Source organism: Grampus griseus (genome assembly GCF_964374135.1).
Source record: "Grampus griseus genome assembly, chromosome: 11".
NCBI lineage: Eukaryota > Metazoa > Chordata > Mammalia > Artiodactyla > Delphinidae > Grampus > Grampus griseus.
Genome location: NC_139005.1, coordinates 45,527,833 through 45,543,754, shown reverse-complemented (window position 1 = coordinate 45,543,754; position 15,922 = coordinate 45,527,833). Strand labels below are relative to the sequence as shown.

Sequence of the window (15,922 nt, the reverse complement as noted above, 5' to 3'; positions counted from 1 at the left end):
GAGGCGAAGGGCTGGAGGGGGAGGGGGGGTAGAGAGAAGGACCTGCGCTCGGCGCGGGCTTCGCGCCCCCGCAATGTCCTCGGCGCCCACCAGAAGGCGCCCCAGCGCTCTCCTTCCCCGCGCGTAGCCGGATCCTCCGCCGAACCAGCCCGGGAGCTGAGCCGCGCGGAACCGCGAACTGAAGAGCCGGGCGGCGGCCCGACCTCTCCCGGCCCGGCAAGTGGAACAGGGTACCGGGGAGCCTCGGATTTGTTTCTGGGACTGGGGTGCGGCGGCTTCTGGACTCCGATCCCCACCTCCGCAGGAAACGCCCAGAACCACCCCAGCGCCTTGGTCTACAAAGCCCGGAGAGTCCGAAGGCGGGAGGGGTCGGGCGCGCTCGGGAGGCAGGAGGATCCCCCTCACTCTCAGCCTCACACCCGACTCCCCCATCAGGCCGCCTCCAGCCCCATGAGGACCCCCAGGCTGGGGCTGAGAGCCTGGCGCAGCCCGGACCGAAATCTTGCGGCGGCCTCAGAGCGTTAGACAGGTCAGTGCCCGGGCGGGATGAGGGGCCGAGCCGGAGGCGGGAAGAGGCGCGCACGCAGGTCCACCTTGTCCCCCCGCACAGCTTCCCGAGGCCACTCACGGGGTCACCTCCGCCGGGGCCACCCAGTAGCGCGGGCGTGATTCTGCATTTTTCATGACAGGCAAGGTGTGGCGCTGCCCTCTGCAGCCCAGCCGGGGCCAGGTGATGCTCGGACTGAGGGGTTGGGGGATGCGCGGGCCAGGGGAGGTGGCGGGCTCGGGAACACCCGCTATTCTGATAAAATGGTACTCTTCTACTTATGAGCCGCCGCATCGAAACCACTACCTCCAACGTTCTCTTGCTTCAAGATGCCCGGCCTCAGGCGTGAGAGGAAAGCAAGATGCGGGAGAGGGAGAGAAGAAAGGAGGCCGGGAGACCCGAGGCCCGGGAAGTGAGGGGAGGGGACAGGGGTACCGATTCGCTATGCAAATCCTGGCGCGCGAGATGTGGAAAGCCCCGGGTGGCCGGCAGGAGCCTCCGGAAGCGCGGGGGCCCCAACCCACGCCTTCGCTTCCCACCTTTCTCACTCTCCCATCCCTACCGCCCACCCAGGATGCGGCTGGGCCGCCGGGCCCTCTGTGTGCTGGTCCTGCTGCTCGCCTGCGCCTCGCTGGGGCTCCTGTACGTGAGCACCCGGGTCGCGCCGGGCCTCCAGGCACCTCTTGCGCTGTGGACGCCCCTGCAGGGCAACCCCAGGCCAGAATTGCCAGGTCTTGCCCCCGAGCCCCGGTACGCACACATCCCAGTCAGGATCAAGGAGCAAGTGGTGGGGTGAGTGCAAGGAGTCGTGGTACTGGCACGGCACTCGCTGGGGGGTGGCGTGGGAAGCTCTTGTTTCCTCCACTGCTGAGCTCTGATGCCTGGGCTCCCCACGACTGGTTGCAGAGGGGTGAAGTGGGAGGTGGAGGGGGCCACTGAGTCTTGTGCTGGCGGGGGGACAAATCTGTCCTCCAAGAACCTTGTCACGGTACGGGGAAGGGAGGGTGTGCCGTCAGGGGAGGGCCCTGACTTTCTGAGTCCTGGTGATTCCCTATGAAAGGAGAGTCCAGGTGGGGTCCTAATGGCGTGTAGGCAACTCTGAACACCTAGCAATTGGCCCTATTCTACACCTCTGTAAAATCCAGATTTAGGGGATGCATCATTCCTTTGGTGGTTCCTCCTCCTGGGGACTATTTGAAGAGCAGTGTTTAAGGGAACAGATTTTGGATGGACAGGGTTGAAAGGCCAAGATGTAGGTCCTGTGTAAATGTTCTGTGGGATAAGTGAGCTGCATGGCTGGGCTCTGAGGACCCTTCCTCCCGGCTCCAGGCTGCTGTCCACAAACAACTGCAGTTGTGAGTCCAGTGGGGGGAGCCTTCACCTCCCCTTCCAGAGGCAGGTCCAAGCCATTGACTTCACCAAGGCCTTTGACCCTGAGGAGCTGAGGGCTGCATCTGCCTTGAGGGAGCAGGAGTTCCAGGCCTTCCTTTCAAGGTACCGGTACCAGTGGGAAAGGAGGGCATGACTCTGTAGGGGGAGAGCAGGGGGAAGCCTGGAGGGTGGGTGTGGCAGGAGGGAGAGCCCGTCTCCCCCTGACTGCTCCTCTGTCCTCCCCCTCCTTCACTGCCAGGAGCCAGTCTGCTGCTGACCAGCTGCTCATAGCCCCTGCCAACTCCCCACTACAGTACCCCCTGCAGGGTGTGGAGGTCCAGCCCCTCAGGAGCATCTTGGTGCCAGGTGGGGAGAACGGTCCTAGGGGATGACCTAAGCCATGGTGGGGGGTGGCAGAGCCCAGGTTGGATGAGGAAGAATGAGGGAAGATTGGAATGGGAGGTGGGAGACTTGAGGTCAGGGAGGGCTCATGAGGTGGGAGATGGGGACAGAAGGGACTCTAAGATTGTCAGGAATTGTAGAAGACAGTGACTGGAGAGGTTTGGGGAGAAGGGTCTATTCTTGCTGACTGGCCAAAGTTAGGTGAACAGGTAGGGCAGGCCACAGAAGAGCTACTGCTTTGATGGGAAGGAGTAAAAAATAAGTTACTCTAGGCTATGCCCCGCAATGTGCCCTGCTGTGGCCTCAACAAGAGGGATGCATGAGAAATTCTGTGCTGGGTGTGGTGAAAGAGGGAAGAGAAAATGAGGAATTCCAGATTGTCTGTGATTTTGATCCCCTCTCCTTCCTCCCAGGACTGAGCCTGCAGGCCACTTCTGGTCAGGAGGTATACCAGGTGAGAAGAAACAGGAGGGCGAGGAGGCCAGGTGGGCATTAAGGATGCCGGGAGGGCAACAAAGCTGCCAAAGGAGGGATGGAGGAACCAGGGAGGCAAGAGGTGGGTCTGGGGCCTCACTCTGCACTCTCCAATCCCCTCTCCCAGGTGAACCTGACTGCCTCCTTGGGCACCTGGGACGTGGCAGGGGAAGTGACTGGAGTGACTCTCACTGGAGAGGGGCAGCCAGATCTCACCCTCGCCAGCCCAGGGCTGGACGAACTCAATCGGCAGCTGCAACTGGTGACTTATAGCAGCCGAAGCTACCAGGCAAACACAGCAGACATAGGTGCGAGGCCCAGGTGGAGGTAGTAACAGGCTGGGTGAACACAGGGAGCCCAGAAAGGCAGGAGCGAGCAAGTGGCAGAGGGTGTGGGAGACACTCGGGCCATGGCCAGCGCTGCCCAGCCACACAATGGGCATTTCAGCTGGGCCAGCAGGGCCAGGGAGGGAGAGAAGGGGCCTTTGTTCATCTGGGGCTGGAGCAGGCCAGAGGGAAACCCGAGCCTTGGGTGTGTCCCCCCTTCAGGCCAACCATGGGGGCCCCAGGAAGTGACCTGCCCCAGGAGCCAGAAGACTCAAGCTCTATTCCCAGCCCACCACTTACTAGAGGGCAAAGGGCTTTATCTCCCAGAGCCCCCATTTCTCCTCTAGCAAAAGGGGCATAACACAGTCCTCCTGCTTCTCTCCAAGGCTTCTGTACCAAACCTGCTCCCACTTTGGAGCCTTTGCACTTGCTGTTCCCTCTGCCTAGAATGCTCTTCCCGCAGATTTTTGCATAGCTGGCTCCTTCGTATCATTTGGATCTCAGCTCAAATGGCTCCTCTTCACTATCACGTTACTTGTCTTATTTTCTATTCAATACTTATCTGTATCTGAATTTTCTTACTTACTTAGCCTGGAACCAGACTGACTAGGTTCCTATCCCAGCTTTGTTGCTTAACAGTTGGGTAATTATGGACATGTTAACTTCTCTGTGCCTTCTTTTTCTGTAGTAGGAATCTACTTAATAGGGCTACTGTGAGGATTAAATGAGTCCATATATTTAAGGTAACTTTAAAAGTGCCTGGCACATAGTAAATGCTCAATAAAGGTTAGCTTTTTAATGAACTCTTTTATCATCTTTCTCCCACTCATTAAAATGTAAGTTCCATGGGGATAAGAACCTTGCATTCTTGTCTAACAGAACCTAGAAAAGTGCTACACAGAGTAGGCGCTTAAATATTGTTTTACTGAAAAGACAATGTTGTCCAAGCCCTAGGGGCCACATCTCATGTCCTTTCTTCCCAGTCTGGTTCTCCACCGAGGGACACAAAGTTGCCTTCACCATACGCATAAGACACCCACCCAGCCCTCAGCTGTACCCACCTGGGTCTCTGCCCCTGGGAGGTGAGACTGGTATGTTCAGGGACATAGATCCAGCCCTGATGGGGAGCAAGTTGGGAGAGGGCGACAAGTTGGGAGACACCCCTGCGAGATGTCTTCCTGCTCTTCACTCCCTACTCTCCTCTGCACCTAACCCTGCCCCTCACTCCCAGCCCAGTACAACATCAGCGCTCTGGTCACCATTGCCACTAAGACCTTCCTTCGTTACAATCGGCTACGGGCACTCATCGCCAGCATCCGCCGCTTCTACCCGACAGTCACAGTGGTAATCGCCGACGACAGCGACAAGCCAGAGAGCATTAGAGGTCCCCACATCGAGCACTATCTCATGCCTTTTGGCAAGGTGAGCAGCCAGCAAGGCTGAACTGTGCGCCACAGGGCACCGGGAGGGGGCGCACCCTCAGTCTGCAGTCTCCACCATAGTGATTCCACGATTACCTGCCTCAGAATCACTGAGGCGCCTGTTAAGCATGAGGATTTCTGGAATGTAAACTCCACGGGAGCAGGAATCGTGTGTCTTACCAGCGCTGCGTTCTGAGAATGGTGCTTAGCACCTAGTGGGGGGCTCAGTAGATAGTTGATGAATGAATGAACGCATGAATGAAATGCATTCCAATACCTTCCCCCAGAACACTGACTCAGCGCCTCACACAAGTGGGAAATGCATTTTTTACCTAGCTCCCGGCCATTCGTAAGCACTCGAAAGTTTGGAGAGGGGCATAGGCTGTTGAGAGGGGTCAGGAGTGAGGAGAAAAGGTGGCAGAGGGCTACGTTCTATCTCGACAGCATCGCCAACCGTACTTACCCTTCCCCAGGGCTGGTTCGCAGGCCGGAACCTGGCCGTATCCCAAGTAACCACCAAGTACGTGCTGTGGGTGGACGACGACTTCGTCTTCACGGCGCGGACACGACTGGAGAGGCTTGTGGACGTGCTGGAGCGGACGCCGCTGGACCTGGTAGGGGAGGGGCCTTGAGATGTAGGGTGGGAGGAGAGCCTTCGGCAGTCTAAGGCCGCGGCCGGCCGGTAGACCCGATTGAGGGCAGCCAGCCCTGGGACGGGAGGGGACGACGAAGCGGAGCCTGGGGCACTATCTGGGTCCTGCAGGGGAGAAGCGGGGAAGGACAGGGCAGGACAGCCGCCCTGGAGGGGGAGAGGATCCCCTTCCGGTCCGCGCCCCGCCTGCAGCCGTCCTCCCGCCCCGGCAGGTCGGGGGCGCGGTGCGCGAGATCTCCGGCTTCGCCACCACGTACCGGCAGCTGCTGAGCGTGGAGCCCGGCGCGCCAGGCCGCGGGAACTGCCTCCGGCAGAAGCGCGGCTTCCATCACGAGCTCGTCGGCTTCCCAGGGTGCGTGGTCACCGACGGCGTGGTCAACTTCTTCCTGGCGCGCACTGACAAGGTGCGCGAGGTCGGCTTTGACCCGCGCCTCAGCCGCGTGGCGCACCTGGGTGAGTGGCGCCCCCTCCTGGCCGGGCCCGGCAGGGATCCCGCGGGGCGCTGGGCTGGGCTCGGTGCAGTAAGGCGCCAAGGGCCCTGGGTACTACTCCCCGACCACCCCCGTGGAGCCCACGGCTGCTACCGGGGCCCCTAGAGCAGTTCTACGAAGATTTACCAAGACCTGTGCCCGGGCAAGAGAGAGAGCTTCCACCCTCTCAGCCCCGAGCATCATTTAAACCTCCACAGCCAGTACAACTGCTGGGTCCGTCTTGAGCTTCCCCACCACTGCCACCTGCACCTTTATCTCGCTCCCAGCCGTATCCCTTGGTTCAGACCACCTCGGAGCAGCCCATTCGGCATTTATTGAACCTCTGCGTGTGTGTGTTGGGGGCGGGGCAGGGAGGGGCGGGGGGTGGGGCGGAGGATCAGTTTTCAAAGCACAAGGTAAGGATATTGACTCCATTTTATACAAGAGTAAAACTAAGACTCAAAAGGGTTGATTTACATGCCCAAGGTCCTTAGAAATGGGGTCTTTGCATATGCACCCAGCATATCCCAAATCTCAGTTCTCCTTTAACGGTGGGGCCTCTGTATCCTCAAGACCCTTCATTGTGTCCTCGCCTTTCCTCCACCCCCAGAATTCTTCCTGGATGGACTTGGTTCTCTTCAGGTGGGCTCCTGCTCAGACGTTGTTGTGGATCACGCATCCAAGTTGAAGTTGCCTTGGACATCACGGGACGCCAGGGCAGAGACTTATGCTCGGTACCGTTACCCGGGATCCCTGGATGAAAGTCAGGTGGCCAAACACCGCCTGCTCTTCTTCAAACACCGGCTCCAGTGCATGACCTCAGAGTGACGGCCACTCGGGGCCTTCCAACCGTCAGGCTGGGCCTACCTCCTTGCACCTGCCAGGAATATCTAGCAAAGCCCACCAGCCAGTGACCACTCCACTGACTGTCTCCAATCTCCTTCAGAACTTGATCCCAAATAGGGGCTTGTCCTGGTGACATTCCTCCTTTCTACGAGTGCCCAGGGGCATGATGGAGCCATAACTCATCCCACAGCCAGTGCCAAGTCCTCCTCCCACCCCCTTCCCATAGGGCAGGAAGTGGGGGGTTGCTTTCCAAGTGCCAAAGAGCCCATGGGGACTCTAAAATCCTAAAGCGGAAACACTCTCATCTCCTTGGGACCAAGGGGGTGGGGAAGCCCCCAGTATATATTCCCAGGGCTGGGGCCTCCCTCGCATCCCTGGATCCAGGACTCTGTGCAGCGACTGCAGCCCCACCCCATGGAGAGAACTGGTGACGGGAGCTGGTGTGGGGACCAGTGAACATACAGGTGAAAGCCATTTTCAGTTGTGTCTCTGCAATGCTGTGCGCATGGAGGAATGGGGCACCAAGGGTCTGTGTGCAGACACCCAGACTCACTTCATGAACCCCAGAGACTTTCAGCTTCATTTTATTAGTTACATTAAGTAAGGGGGCTCGGGGACCCTGGCCCTCCTCACACACATGCTTTTGGGACCCTCCACACTCCACATGACCGGGTCAGACCCACACTGTGCAAGTCTTTGGACCAGTGAGCTCCTGGAAAAGGGAAGGGACATGTCAGAAGTAGATTAGGTGCCCCCCTCCCTCACCCAAGATTTGGCAGACCTCTCAGGGGTACCCCGCCTGCTTTGGAACCTTAGTTCCTCAGTTCTTCACCCACAGCTGGGCCCAGTCTCCCTGGTTTAGTCTTATATAGACTAATTACTTCATCCCCACCCCTTTCCTTCATCTCCCTCCTCAGCCCCCTTCACAAATCCCTCTGCCTGGATCTTCAGTCACTGACTCACACCTCCTTTGCCATAGCCCAGCACCTCCTGGCTTCCACTCCCGTTGCTACTGCCCCCTCACCAGTCTCTCCAGGGCATATGCAGCTGCATCCTGGACACTCACAAACAGCTGTTCTGGGGTCACTCTATCCAGGAGTCCTGCCTGGGTCAGTGTCCCCAGCACTGAGGCTGTGTGGAGAAGGGGTCAGGCTCTCAGGTCCTACAACTACACCGTGTCCTCTTCCTTCCCCGCAAGCGTCCAGTCACTCCCCACTCTCCAGATCCCTCCATCCTCCACATCTCACCATTACACTGAGCCAGGAGAAGGTGGATCCCAGCATCTCGGCATCGGCTGGCCAGCTACGTGGGGCGGGGGGGAGGGCAGGGGGTTAAATCCTATATCAGAGAGTATTCGTGGGACAAGGGGACTTTCTCCTTAACCTACCCTCTCCCTCACCTGAACCACTTCTCTGGCCCCTGCAGCATCTGCAAAGGTGACACCACTGCAGTCTAGGACTACCACTCTGACAGGCTCAGCAACTAGGATGGCAGAAGGCAGGAGTACCCAGATGCCTCCATGGGTCGTGCCCAAATCTCCCTCATTGTCATCCCATCTCACCTGCATCAGGTGGGCCGTCTGTCTTTGGAGCCTCCTGTGAGTAGAAAAGGGTAGTCACCATCTCTGAGACACAAGCACGAACATGCACCCCTTGAGCACAATGACCCCCCCCAGAACACCCACCTGTCTCCCACCCCCAAAGAAGCCACATGCCCCTTTGACCAAGTCCCTCACCTTGCCTCCTTCTCCAAGCCCCAGGTGCCACTCCAGGATGCGGCGAAACTGCCCACGGGTCCCGAAGTAGAGCGGTGTTGGATAGCTCAGGATGCAGAGCCCTGGGACCTGGAGGAGCTAAGGGGTCAGAGGGTCAGTGAAACATCCGAGTCTAATCTTCCCTTCCTTCTTCGGCTGTAGCCCACCCACCTTGTGACTCTCTCTGAGTGGCCTGTAGAGCTCTGTCCCCTCAGCCAGTCCAAGTGCCAGGCACTGTACCCTGGGCGGGAAGCTGGGGTCAGATTCCCAGCCTGACCTGGCTGGAGAGTCACCCCAGGCACTCTTTTCTCTTCCCTCCGCTCATCTTGACTCCCCTCATCTCTACTCCCACCTCTGGGTGCGGCAGACCACAGTCATCATGGAGAAGACCACACCTACAGCCAGGCCCAGGTCCACACTCAGGGTCACGACAGCCACCCATGTGACCATCCACACAGCCTGCAGGACATGGATGGGAGCGAAATGACCAAAAGAAATGCCAGGCCATCCCTGCCAGGGAAAGGGGTCCAGGGGCAGTGACTGCCGGGGCAAGTGATGGGGAGGGATGGCCCGGGAGAAAGTAGAAACAATGACAGAAGGAAGGAATGGGATGGACCTAATAGGGGATACACACCAAGTGTAATGACCCCAGACCTTGAACCATCTGGGGAGTTACAAATATTCAGGTCTGAAGAGGTTCAAGCTCCACCCTTCACCTTGTCTCTGAGTAAAGGGATTAGGAGGTATACATGTTGGGGGGGGGGGGTGGGTTGCAGAACTTAGGACTGGGACAATTAGCTTCGATCAAGGGCAGAGGCTGGGGACGCTGGTAAATGGGAGGGGGCATCCGAGGGTAATGCTGCCATTTCTCACAAAGTCCACGCGGCTGATGCGCCATAGTTGTGGAAGTTCTCGCATCTGGAAGAACATCTGGCGCATGCTGGAGATGTTGATGCAGGCCAAGACAGCCTTGGGGCAGAGGAGGTAAGCTGACCACCCCAGTGTGGAGGGATGTCGCCACCCATCCCAGCCACCCCTCCACCTCCTCTGCTGCTTACCTTGGGCAGATAGTAGAAGAAGGGCCCCAACCACAGCAGGACAGACAGGACAACCATACAGGAGAAGAGGCCTGCCACCTAGAGGGAAGGAGGGACGGAAGCAAAGAAGGGAGGGAACCTCACCCACCCCCGCGTGAGAGTTGGTCTCCCTGCCTACTCTGCCTCATCCTCCTTGGAAGTCTCCCTCCTCCCAAATCCCCTTCCACACTGATACTCCTCACTCCTCAACCCCCTGCTTGATATTCTGCCGCTCACACCTACCTTCCCCTCCCCCAATTAAATGCCTGTCATTTGCTGGTCTGCCCCAAGATGCAGTTCAACATCCCTATTTTTGTAGCTGACCTCCATCTTTTTTTAAAATTTTATTGGAGCATAGTTGATTTACAATGTTGTGTTAGTTTCTGCTGTACTGCAAAGTGAATCAGTCATACATATATATATATATATATATATATATATATATATATATATATATATATATATATCCATTCTTTTTTGGATTCTTTTCCCATAGTCATTACAGAGTATTGAGTAGAGTGCCCTGTGCTATGCAGTAGGTCCTTATTAGCTATCTATTTTTATATATAGCAGTGTGTATATGTCAATCCCAATCTCCCAACTTATCCCTCCCCCACCAGCCTACCTTCATCTTAAAAGCCATTGTTGGATGACCCTAAAAGCAGGTTAATCACATGCTTAGGGCACCAACAAAGTACAAGAAACCAAAAACATTAGGGAGAGACTTTGATATGTGATATTTCTTTTTAAAAGAAAATGTCCTCACAAGGAAAAACACCAGAATTTTGTTTCTTAAATTTATTTTCCAGATAGTATTGTTCTTATTTTGAACTGCACATAGGGCACCATAAACTTTTTCAGTGCTTAGAGTCTACAAAGGTCTTAATGTACCTTTCTTCTCTTCTATACCTCCTACCCAGGTAATCCCATCTCCTCACTCACCTTCCCTCACAGAATTCCATCCTTCTCTATAGAGCTGCCAACTGGGGATCTGCCAATCTTCCACTTGTTCCACCACCACCCAACCTGGATGCCCCTCCCCCCTTCTCCTCACCCAGGGACGTGCTCTTACCTGTGTGTTCCCACCAGCATCCACTAGTAGGCTGGTTGTGGCCAATGTGGCCGAGTTGGGAAAGCAAGAGAAGAGGGAGGAGATGAGGTTGGAGACACCATGTGCAAAGAGCTCCTGGAGGGATGCAGTGAGATGAAGAGGAGACAAAGGCATGGCTGGGAGGGGGGAATCCCATTAGGGGGCTGTCCCCTGAATGAGGTTGGGGTCCTCACTCAAAGTCACACCTGGTTGGAATCAATAGTGTAGCTGTACTTGTCTGCATAGATGGAGGCCAGGGAGGCAGACACTGCAAAGGTAACCAGTGCCATGGGCAACGAGTCGGCCAGAATCCTGGGCAGCTCAGCCAGGTTGGGGAGGAGAGGCCGGGGAAATCTAGAGAGAGAGGAATCCATGGTGAGAATGGGTTGGGTATAACAAGGATATGAGCAAGAGAGAGGAAATGGCATAGGGCAGGACAGGGGAAGGTGCTGGGTGGGAGAGTTGTGAGGAAAGAAAACTGGTGCCTTTCCATTCTCTCTTACCCTCCGGGCAGCAATCCAACTATCTGGATGTTGTATCTTGTGTCCAGGGAAGAGGTGAAGCAGAGCACGGAGGCCAGAAGCACCTGGGAAAGAGAGCAAATTAGAGCATGGGAGGAGACAGGCCCCTGGCAGATGCTGGAAGGAGCTCAATATGAGAGAGGATTGCAACGCAGGATTAGGTGGTTGCAGGAGCCCAGCAACTGGGGTAGCTGGGATGTTTTGGGGATGGATGCCTAACAACTGGTTTAGAGTGAAGGAGGTTGGGGATGGGAAAGAAGAATGATGTATGCCTGGAGCTATGGAGAGAGAGGGACAGGAAGAAGTAAGAGGGGGCTGCTATGAGGGATGGTGGATATCAAGAGGTGCAATCGAGCCATTCTAAGCAGGGAAGCTGGGTTATATCAAGGGATATATGGGGTATCCGTGGAGACGAGGAGAGCCTGTTTAGTTGGGGCGGGAGAGAGAAATGTAGGTGGACGCGGGGAGGAAGATAAACCGTGAATTACAGTGCGGGACCGGCGAGGGGAGAGACGGGAGCGAAGGTGCCGTGGCGAGCGACACCGCAAGGGGGCGCTGAAAGGAGGAAGAAGGCTTTCTAAGAGGCCTACAGCCGGCTTTTTGAGAGAAGGGGGGACGTTTGGGTGGGGGATTCCCGAGGGTCAAAGTGTTCTGGGAAGAGGCCTGGAAAAGTACACATGTAAGCAGGACCTCTCATCTGTGACCTCTCTGCACTCCATGAAGGGGCGGCAGCGGCCAGTTCCTACCGGACGGGCAGGGTCTGTGCGGTGCACGGGGCTGGGACCCCATCCTCACCATGACGATTTCCCCTGGGATCGGGGTGGGTAGCCTGTCTCGGAACCTCACGTTCAATTCCTTGACGGGCACGAGCAGCGCCAGGCTGAGCGCCGAGACGGTCAGTTCGGCGGGACTGCTCCGCGGCAGCGCCGTCAGCACGGCGGCCAGCGTCTACGGGCAGGGGCAGTGAGCAGAGGGCCTGGGGCCAGGGTCGACTGCCCCCAGCGCGGACCCGCCAGACTGAGGCGAGGCCTCTCCTGGCTCCCATCAGGGCTTCCACCTCCTCAGCGACCCTCATTCAGCCACGTGGTTCTGACCTTTTCTCCGCCCATGCCACACACTATCCCTCCACTCGCCCCCACTTCCTTTCTTTACGGGCTTCCCTCTTCCCAGGACCGCTAGAAGCCTCTTCGCTCTTCTCCCACCCTCACCTTGAAGAGAGCGAAGCAGCCGATCTGACGCGGGAGGGGCAACCCCAAAAGGCTAGGCAGTTGGGACACGAGCACGTGCAGGGCGGCCCCACTGGTCAGCGCCTTGACTACAGGCTCCGACAAAAAGGTGGCCAGGACGCCGAGCTGCAGCGCGAACATTCCCAGCTGCAGGGGAGAAGATGAGCCATCACCACTGGAGAAGGAGCAGACCAGCCCCGGCGCAGTGCACCAGCTTGTCCGCGCACCTCTCCCGCCTAGACCGGTGCTGGAGACTTGTCCCTCCCTCTCCCCTGGCCCAATTCTCCGGGCCCCCAGCGTGGATTCCCTCAGGGTCCTCCCCCAAGGTCCTCCCTCACCATCAGTGCCCCGCTCCCGAAGGCCATGGCCGCAGCCGCACCAACCCGCTGAGCATCCAGCTGTTCCCTCTCAATGCCGCTCAGGTTCCCCTCGAGGGGTTCAGGCACCAGCCGCTCCACGGCCGAGCCCGTCATAAGGCTGAGTACCGCGAAAGTTCCTAGGGCCGGGGGACAAACGCAGAGATCACCAGCTGTGCCACCTGGGGCGCGGCGACAGCCCAGGCTTCGCGCTCTCCGCCCAGGATGCTGCCGTCAGACGCCCTCTCCTAGAAGGCTTGCTGCTCAGGTGAAGACTCTGGGGCCAAGAGCTGGTGCAGCAGCCCGGAACCAGCGGTGAGGGAGGAAAGGAGGGAGCGCCCGCCGGGAAAAAACTGCTCCCAACTGCGTCACTGCCCCCTCCTGCAGACGCCCTGGGGACTGCCTGCTCCTTTGGGCGACAGAGTATCTCCTCTCCCCTCTTCCAAGTTGTAGAGACGTTCATTTTAACCAAATTTCATGGAGGGGAAAAGTCCGAGTAAACTCCCGCCTCTTTGCACCCACTCAGCACCCGCAGCGAGCACTGTCTAGGTCAGAGGTTCACGGCAGTGTAGCGGCAGAGGCGGAAGGGAAGGTGGGGGCGTGAAGACGGGAATAAGGGCGAGGGAGCTTACAAGAACGGAAGCCTCAAACCCCTGTCCTTTCCACCCCACAGAGAAGGAGAGGAGTCACTGGGTCACTCACCGGTGGACAGGTGTCTCCCAGTACCCAACAAGGTGTAGATGAGGACGGGAAAGAAAGAAGTGTAGAGTCCGAACACTGGGGGCACAGAGGTCAGGAGGGCAAAAGCCATGCCTGGGGGAGTAGTGGAAGGAAAGGTCTCCGATGTGTAGGTTAGGCGGCAGGGTGCCCAGCCTCCAGGACTGTCCTTCCCTTCCCGCACTCTTAGAGGCTGGCCCGGGGACTCTAAATCCCGCCACATGAGGGAACTGAGGGGTTAACGGGCCTCGATGGGAGGTCGCGGGGCGGACAAGGTCAGAGATCTGTGTCGGCCGCGTCCTGGGGGGCAGGCGTCCTGCCTCTCTCCAGTTCCCTGGGCCGGACCGTGTCCAAGACTTCGCGCATAATTGCACAGATGAGGGGAGCTGGGGGTGGGGATCTGATGGAGCTCCACTGTCCTTACCCAGAACTTGGCCTCAGGTCCCTGTCGCCGAGCCCTCAAGCCACACTAACCCACCACTTCGCTCCCGGTTCCCAGGCCCCGTGCCAACCCGAAGCCCTCTAGAGCTTGGGCCCCTGACAGGCTGCTGCTGGCGCCGCTCACCCTGGGGCACGTGCACGATGCCCACGGTCACTCCGGCCACCGCATCCCCGAGCAGCCAGGCCCGCCAGCGGTAGTGGGGCAGCCAACGCAGCGGGGGCAGCCGCGCCCGCAGCAGGGGCCACGGCCCCGGTCCGGAACAGGCGCGGGCCCGCCGCTTCCAAAGCCGGCGCAGCCGCGACCAGCGGGGCTCCGCGAGTAGCTCGGGCTCCTGCTCTGCGTCCCCGAAGAGCTGCTGAAACCGGGCCTCGGTAAGAGGTTCCCTGAACTTGGCGCCCAGGGGGGACTTAAGGTCGGAGGCCTCTCCCGGACCTGGGCAGGTGCTGGCACCGGGTAGCCCACTCATTTTGCCCTCTGCCACCTCCAACTCCGCCCAGTCTTAAATACCCCTCCGCCCGCGGGCCCCGAGTCCCGCCTCCGCGAAGCAGGGTCCAATCCCGTCCCGGAGGGCGCCCTCTCTTGGGGACCTTCTACAGTCAGGAGCCGGCTGCGCCTTGGGGAGGGGGTGTCTCTACGTTAGGCGTTTCCTCAGACATCCTTGGCCAGATCGCTCGCTCTGCAGCCTGCTATGGGGGGAGGGATGGCCGTGGAAAGGGTTAGGAGCCAGAGAGGCAGGGCGAAAGACAAACGCGCCTCATCACCCAACACCCACTATTTACCGCTCCTAGGTCTTTTGACTCCCGCCTTCTCGCTCCCGGTTCCTTTCCGCATCTGCACCTTGGGCGAAGACAGACGCTGACTCCTCTAGGGTTACTGGTCATTCCCAGGGCCGCTGCATTGCCCACAAGAAAGTTCAGCGGCGTTCCAACTTCCCTTCCCCGCCCCGCCCCAGACCCAAATCCTCATGGGGCGCAGCTTGTCCCCAGAAAGTGTAAGGGGCTCCATTGCCCTCAGCTGTTTCACAAACTATCTAGATGGGAAGCAGCTGCTATTGGATACGGATGGATAGAGAACCGCCCTGCCACACACACACCTCTGCTGGGAGTGGCTGGGCCTAAATTCCCAGTTCAGGGCCTCAGGGGGAACACTGAACAGACAGGGAACTTTGATTTTATTTCTCAGAAGCCAAAAACACTGAAGCACTGTTTATTACGTTCCAGTGCTATTCACAAAGTAGGCACTCAACAACACGTATGTGGTTAAATTAAGTACAAAAGGGTCACCCACCCACCTCATGTACCCCTGTGGTCCCTAAAGAGATTCAAAGGTTCTGAGCTCCAGAATTCTGTTATTTGCCCCATCCCCTCCTCCATTCACACGAATCCTTAGCAGCCCTCCCCAGTCCCTGACCCCAAAGCCCTGGGGGTGGGGTACAGTGAGGGTGGGTCTCCCCTCTTCAATTCCTCCTATTGTTCCCCAGAAGTCTTATCTGGGCTGTACGTCCTGTCCCCTCCACCTTAGAGGTCCCTCCCCCCATTGTGGCCAGAGAGACCTCAGGCCCACAGGGAGACTCCAGCTCTTCCTCACCCTCCCACCCCAGCAGTCTATTGTCTGCTGAGGAAGCTCAAGTACACGTGACTGGGCCCAGGGGACGTATGGACACAGTGGGCACACCGATGCCCAAGGACCCAGGACAGGGCATCTGGACACGGATCTCTGCACGTTTGGCTCTCTGTCCCAGGGGCTGTCCCAGAAGTTGGGAGAGGTGAAGACCCCTTTGGGCTCTCCGCTCTTGGGTCTGTGGCTTGAAGAAGAATCCCTTCCTGCTCAGTATGGATATGCTTTACAACCTCCCAGACAGCAAAAGTAAGGACACCCAGAGCCAGAAGGGGACACAGCACCCCAGCATCCTCTCACCTCCCCATGTTCCCTGAGCTGAACATGGTGGCCCCAGAAAGAAAGGTACATTGGGCATTCGGAGCTTTAGAATCTGGGTGTTGGGGGGAATGGTGGGAAGTCACCCCACAGCGGGCTTTCCAGTGGGGTCTAGAACAGAGACCAGAGGGGAGGGAAAGAGGGACTGGGCAAAGGGGAGGATACGTCAAGGTTCTAGGGTTTTCCAGTAGCCCTAAGCTCCAGGTCTAGACTGAGAGTTGCTGCAACTGCAGGTGAGGGACAAAGATAATGACATCTTTTATCTTACATCCCGCACCCTTCTCCTTTCACCAGGCC

General features: G+C 57.9%; 2 protein-coding genes across 4 annotated transcripts; one reads left to right on the top strand and one right to left on the bottom strand.

Moving 5' to 3' along the window:
- Positions 1–440: 440 nt before the first annotated feature.
- B4GALNT1 (beta-1,4-N-acetyl-galactosaminyltransferase 1) lies at positions 441–6,491 on the top strand (the record flags this gene model as incomplete). Of its 3 annotated transcripts, XM_082664992.1 has the most annotated exons (11): positions 441–529; positions 1,121–1,339; positions 1,877–2,041; positions 2,178–2,284; positions 2,734–2,774; positions 2,922–3,102; positions 4,104–4,202; positions 4,352–4,542; positions 5,015–5,155; positions 5,406–5,646; positions 6,274–6,491. In XM_082664992.1, 10 exons carry the CDS (start codon positions 1,122–1,124, stop codon positions 6,489–6,491), a joined length of 1,602 nt encoding a protein of 533 aa, XP_082521118.1. The 3 variants fall into 3 exon arrangements, with proteins under 3 accessions (XP_082521118.1, XP_082521116.1, XP_082521117.1); XM_082664990.1 differs by lacking the exon at positions 441–529 and having other exon boundaries at positions 909–1,339; positions 4,104–4,211; XM_082664991.1 differs by lacking the exons at positions 441–529; positions 4,104–4,202 and having other exon boundaries at positions 1,122–1,339.
- A 509-nt stretch (positions 6,492–7,000) lies between these two features.
- On the bottom strand, positions 7,001–14,156 carry LOC309830412 (solute carrier family 26 member 10-like; the record flags this gene model as incomplete). Its single annotated transcript, XM_082666944.1, has 18 exons — positions 7,001–7,221; positions 7,534–7,640; positions 7,757–7,811; positions 7,909–7,991; positions 8,071–8,104; positions 8,245–8,361; positions 8,434–8,503; positions 8,615–8,721; positions 9,136–9,231; positions 9,321–9,398; positions 10,411–10,524; positions 10,635–10,782; positions 10,932–11,014; positions 11,745–11,897; positions 12,158–12,322; positions 12,514–12,671; positions 13,234–13,344; positions 13,814–14,156. 18 exons carry the CDS (start codon positions 14,154–14,156, stop codon positions 7,183–7,185), a joined length of 2,061 nt encoding a protein of 686 aa, XP_082523070.1. The 3' UTR covers positions 7,001–7,182.
- Between the last annotated feature and the right edge of the window lie 1,766 nt (positions 14,157–15,922).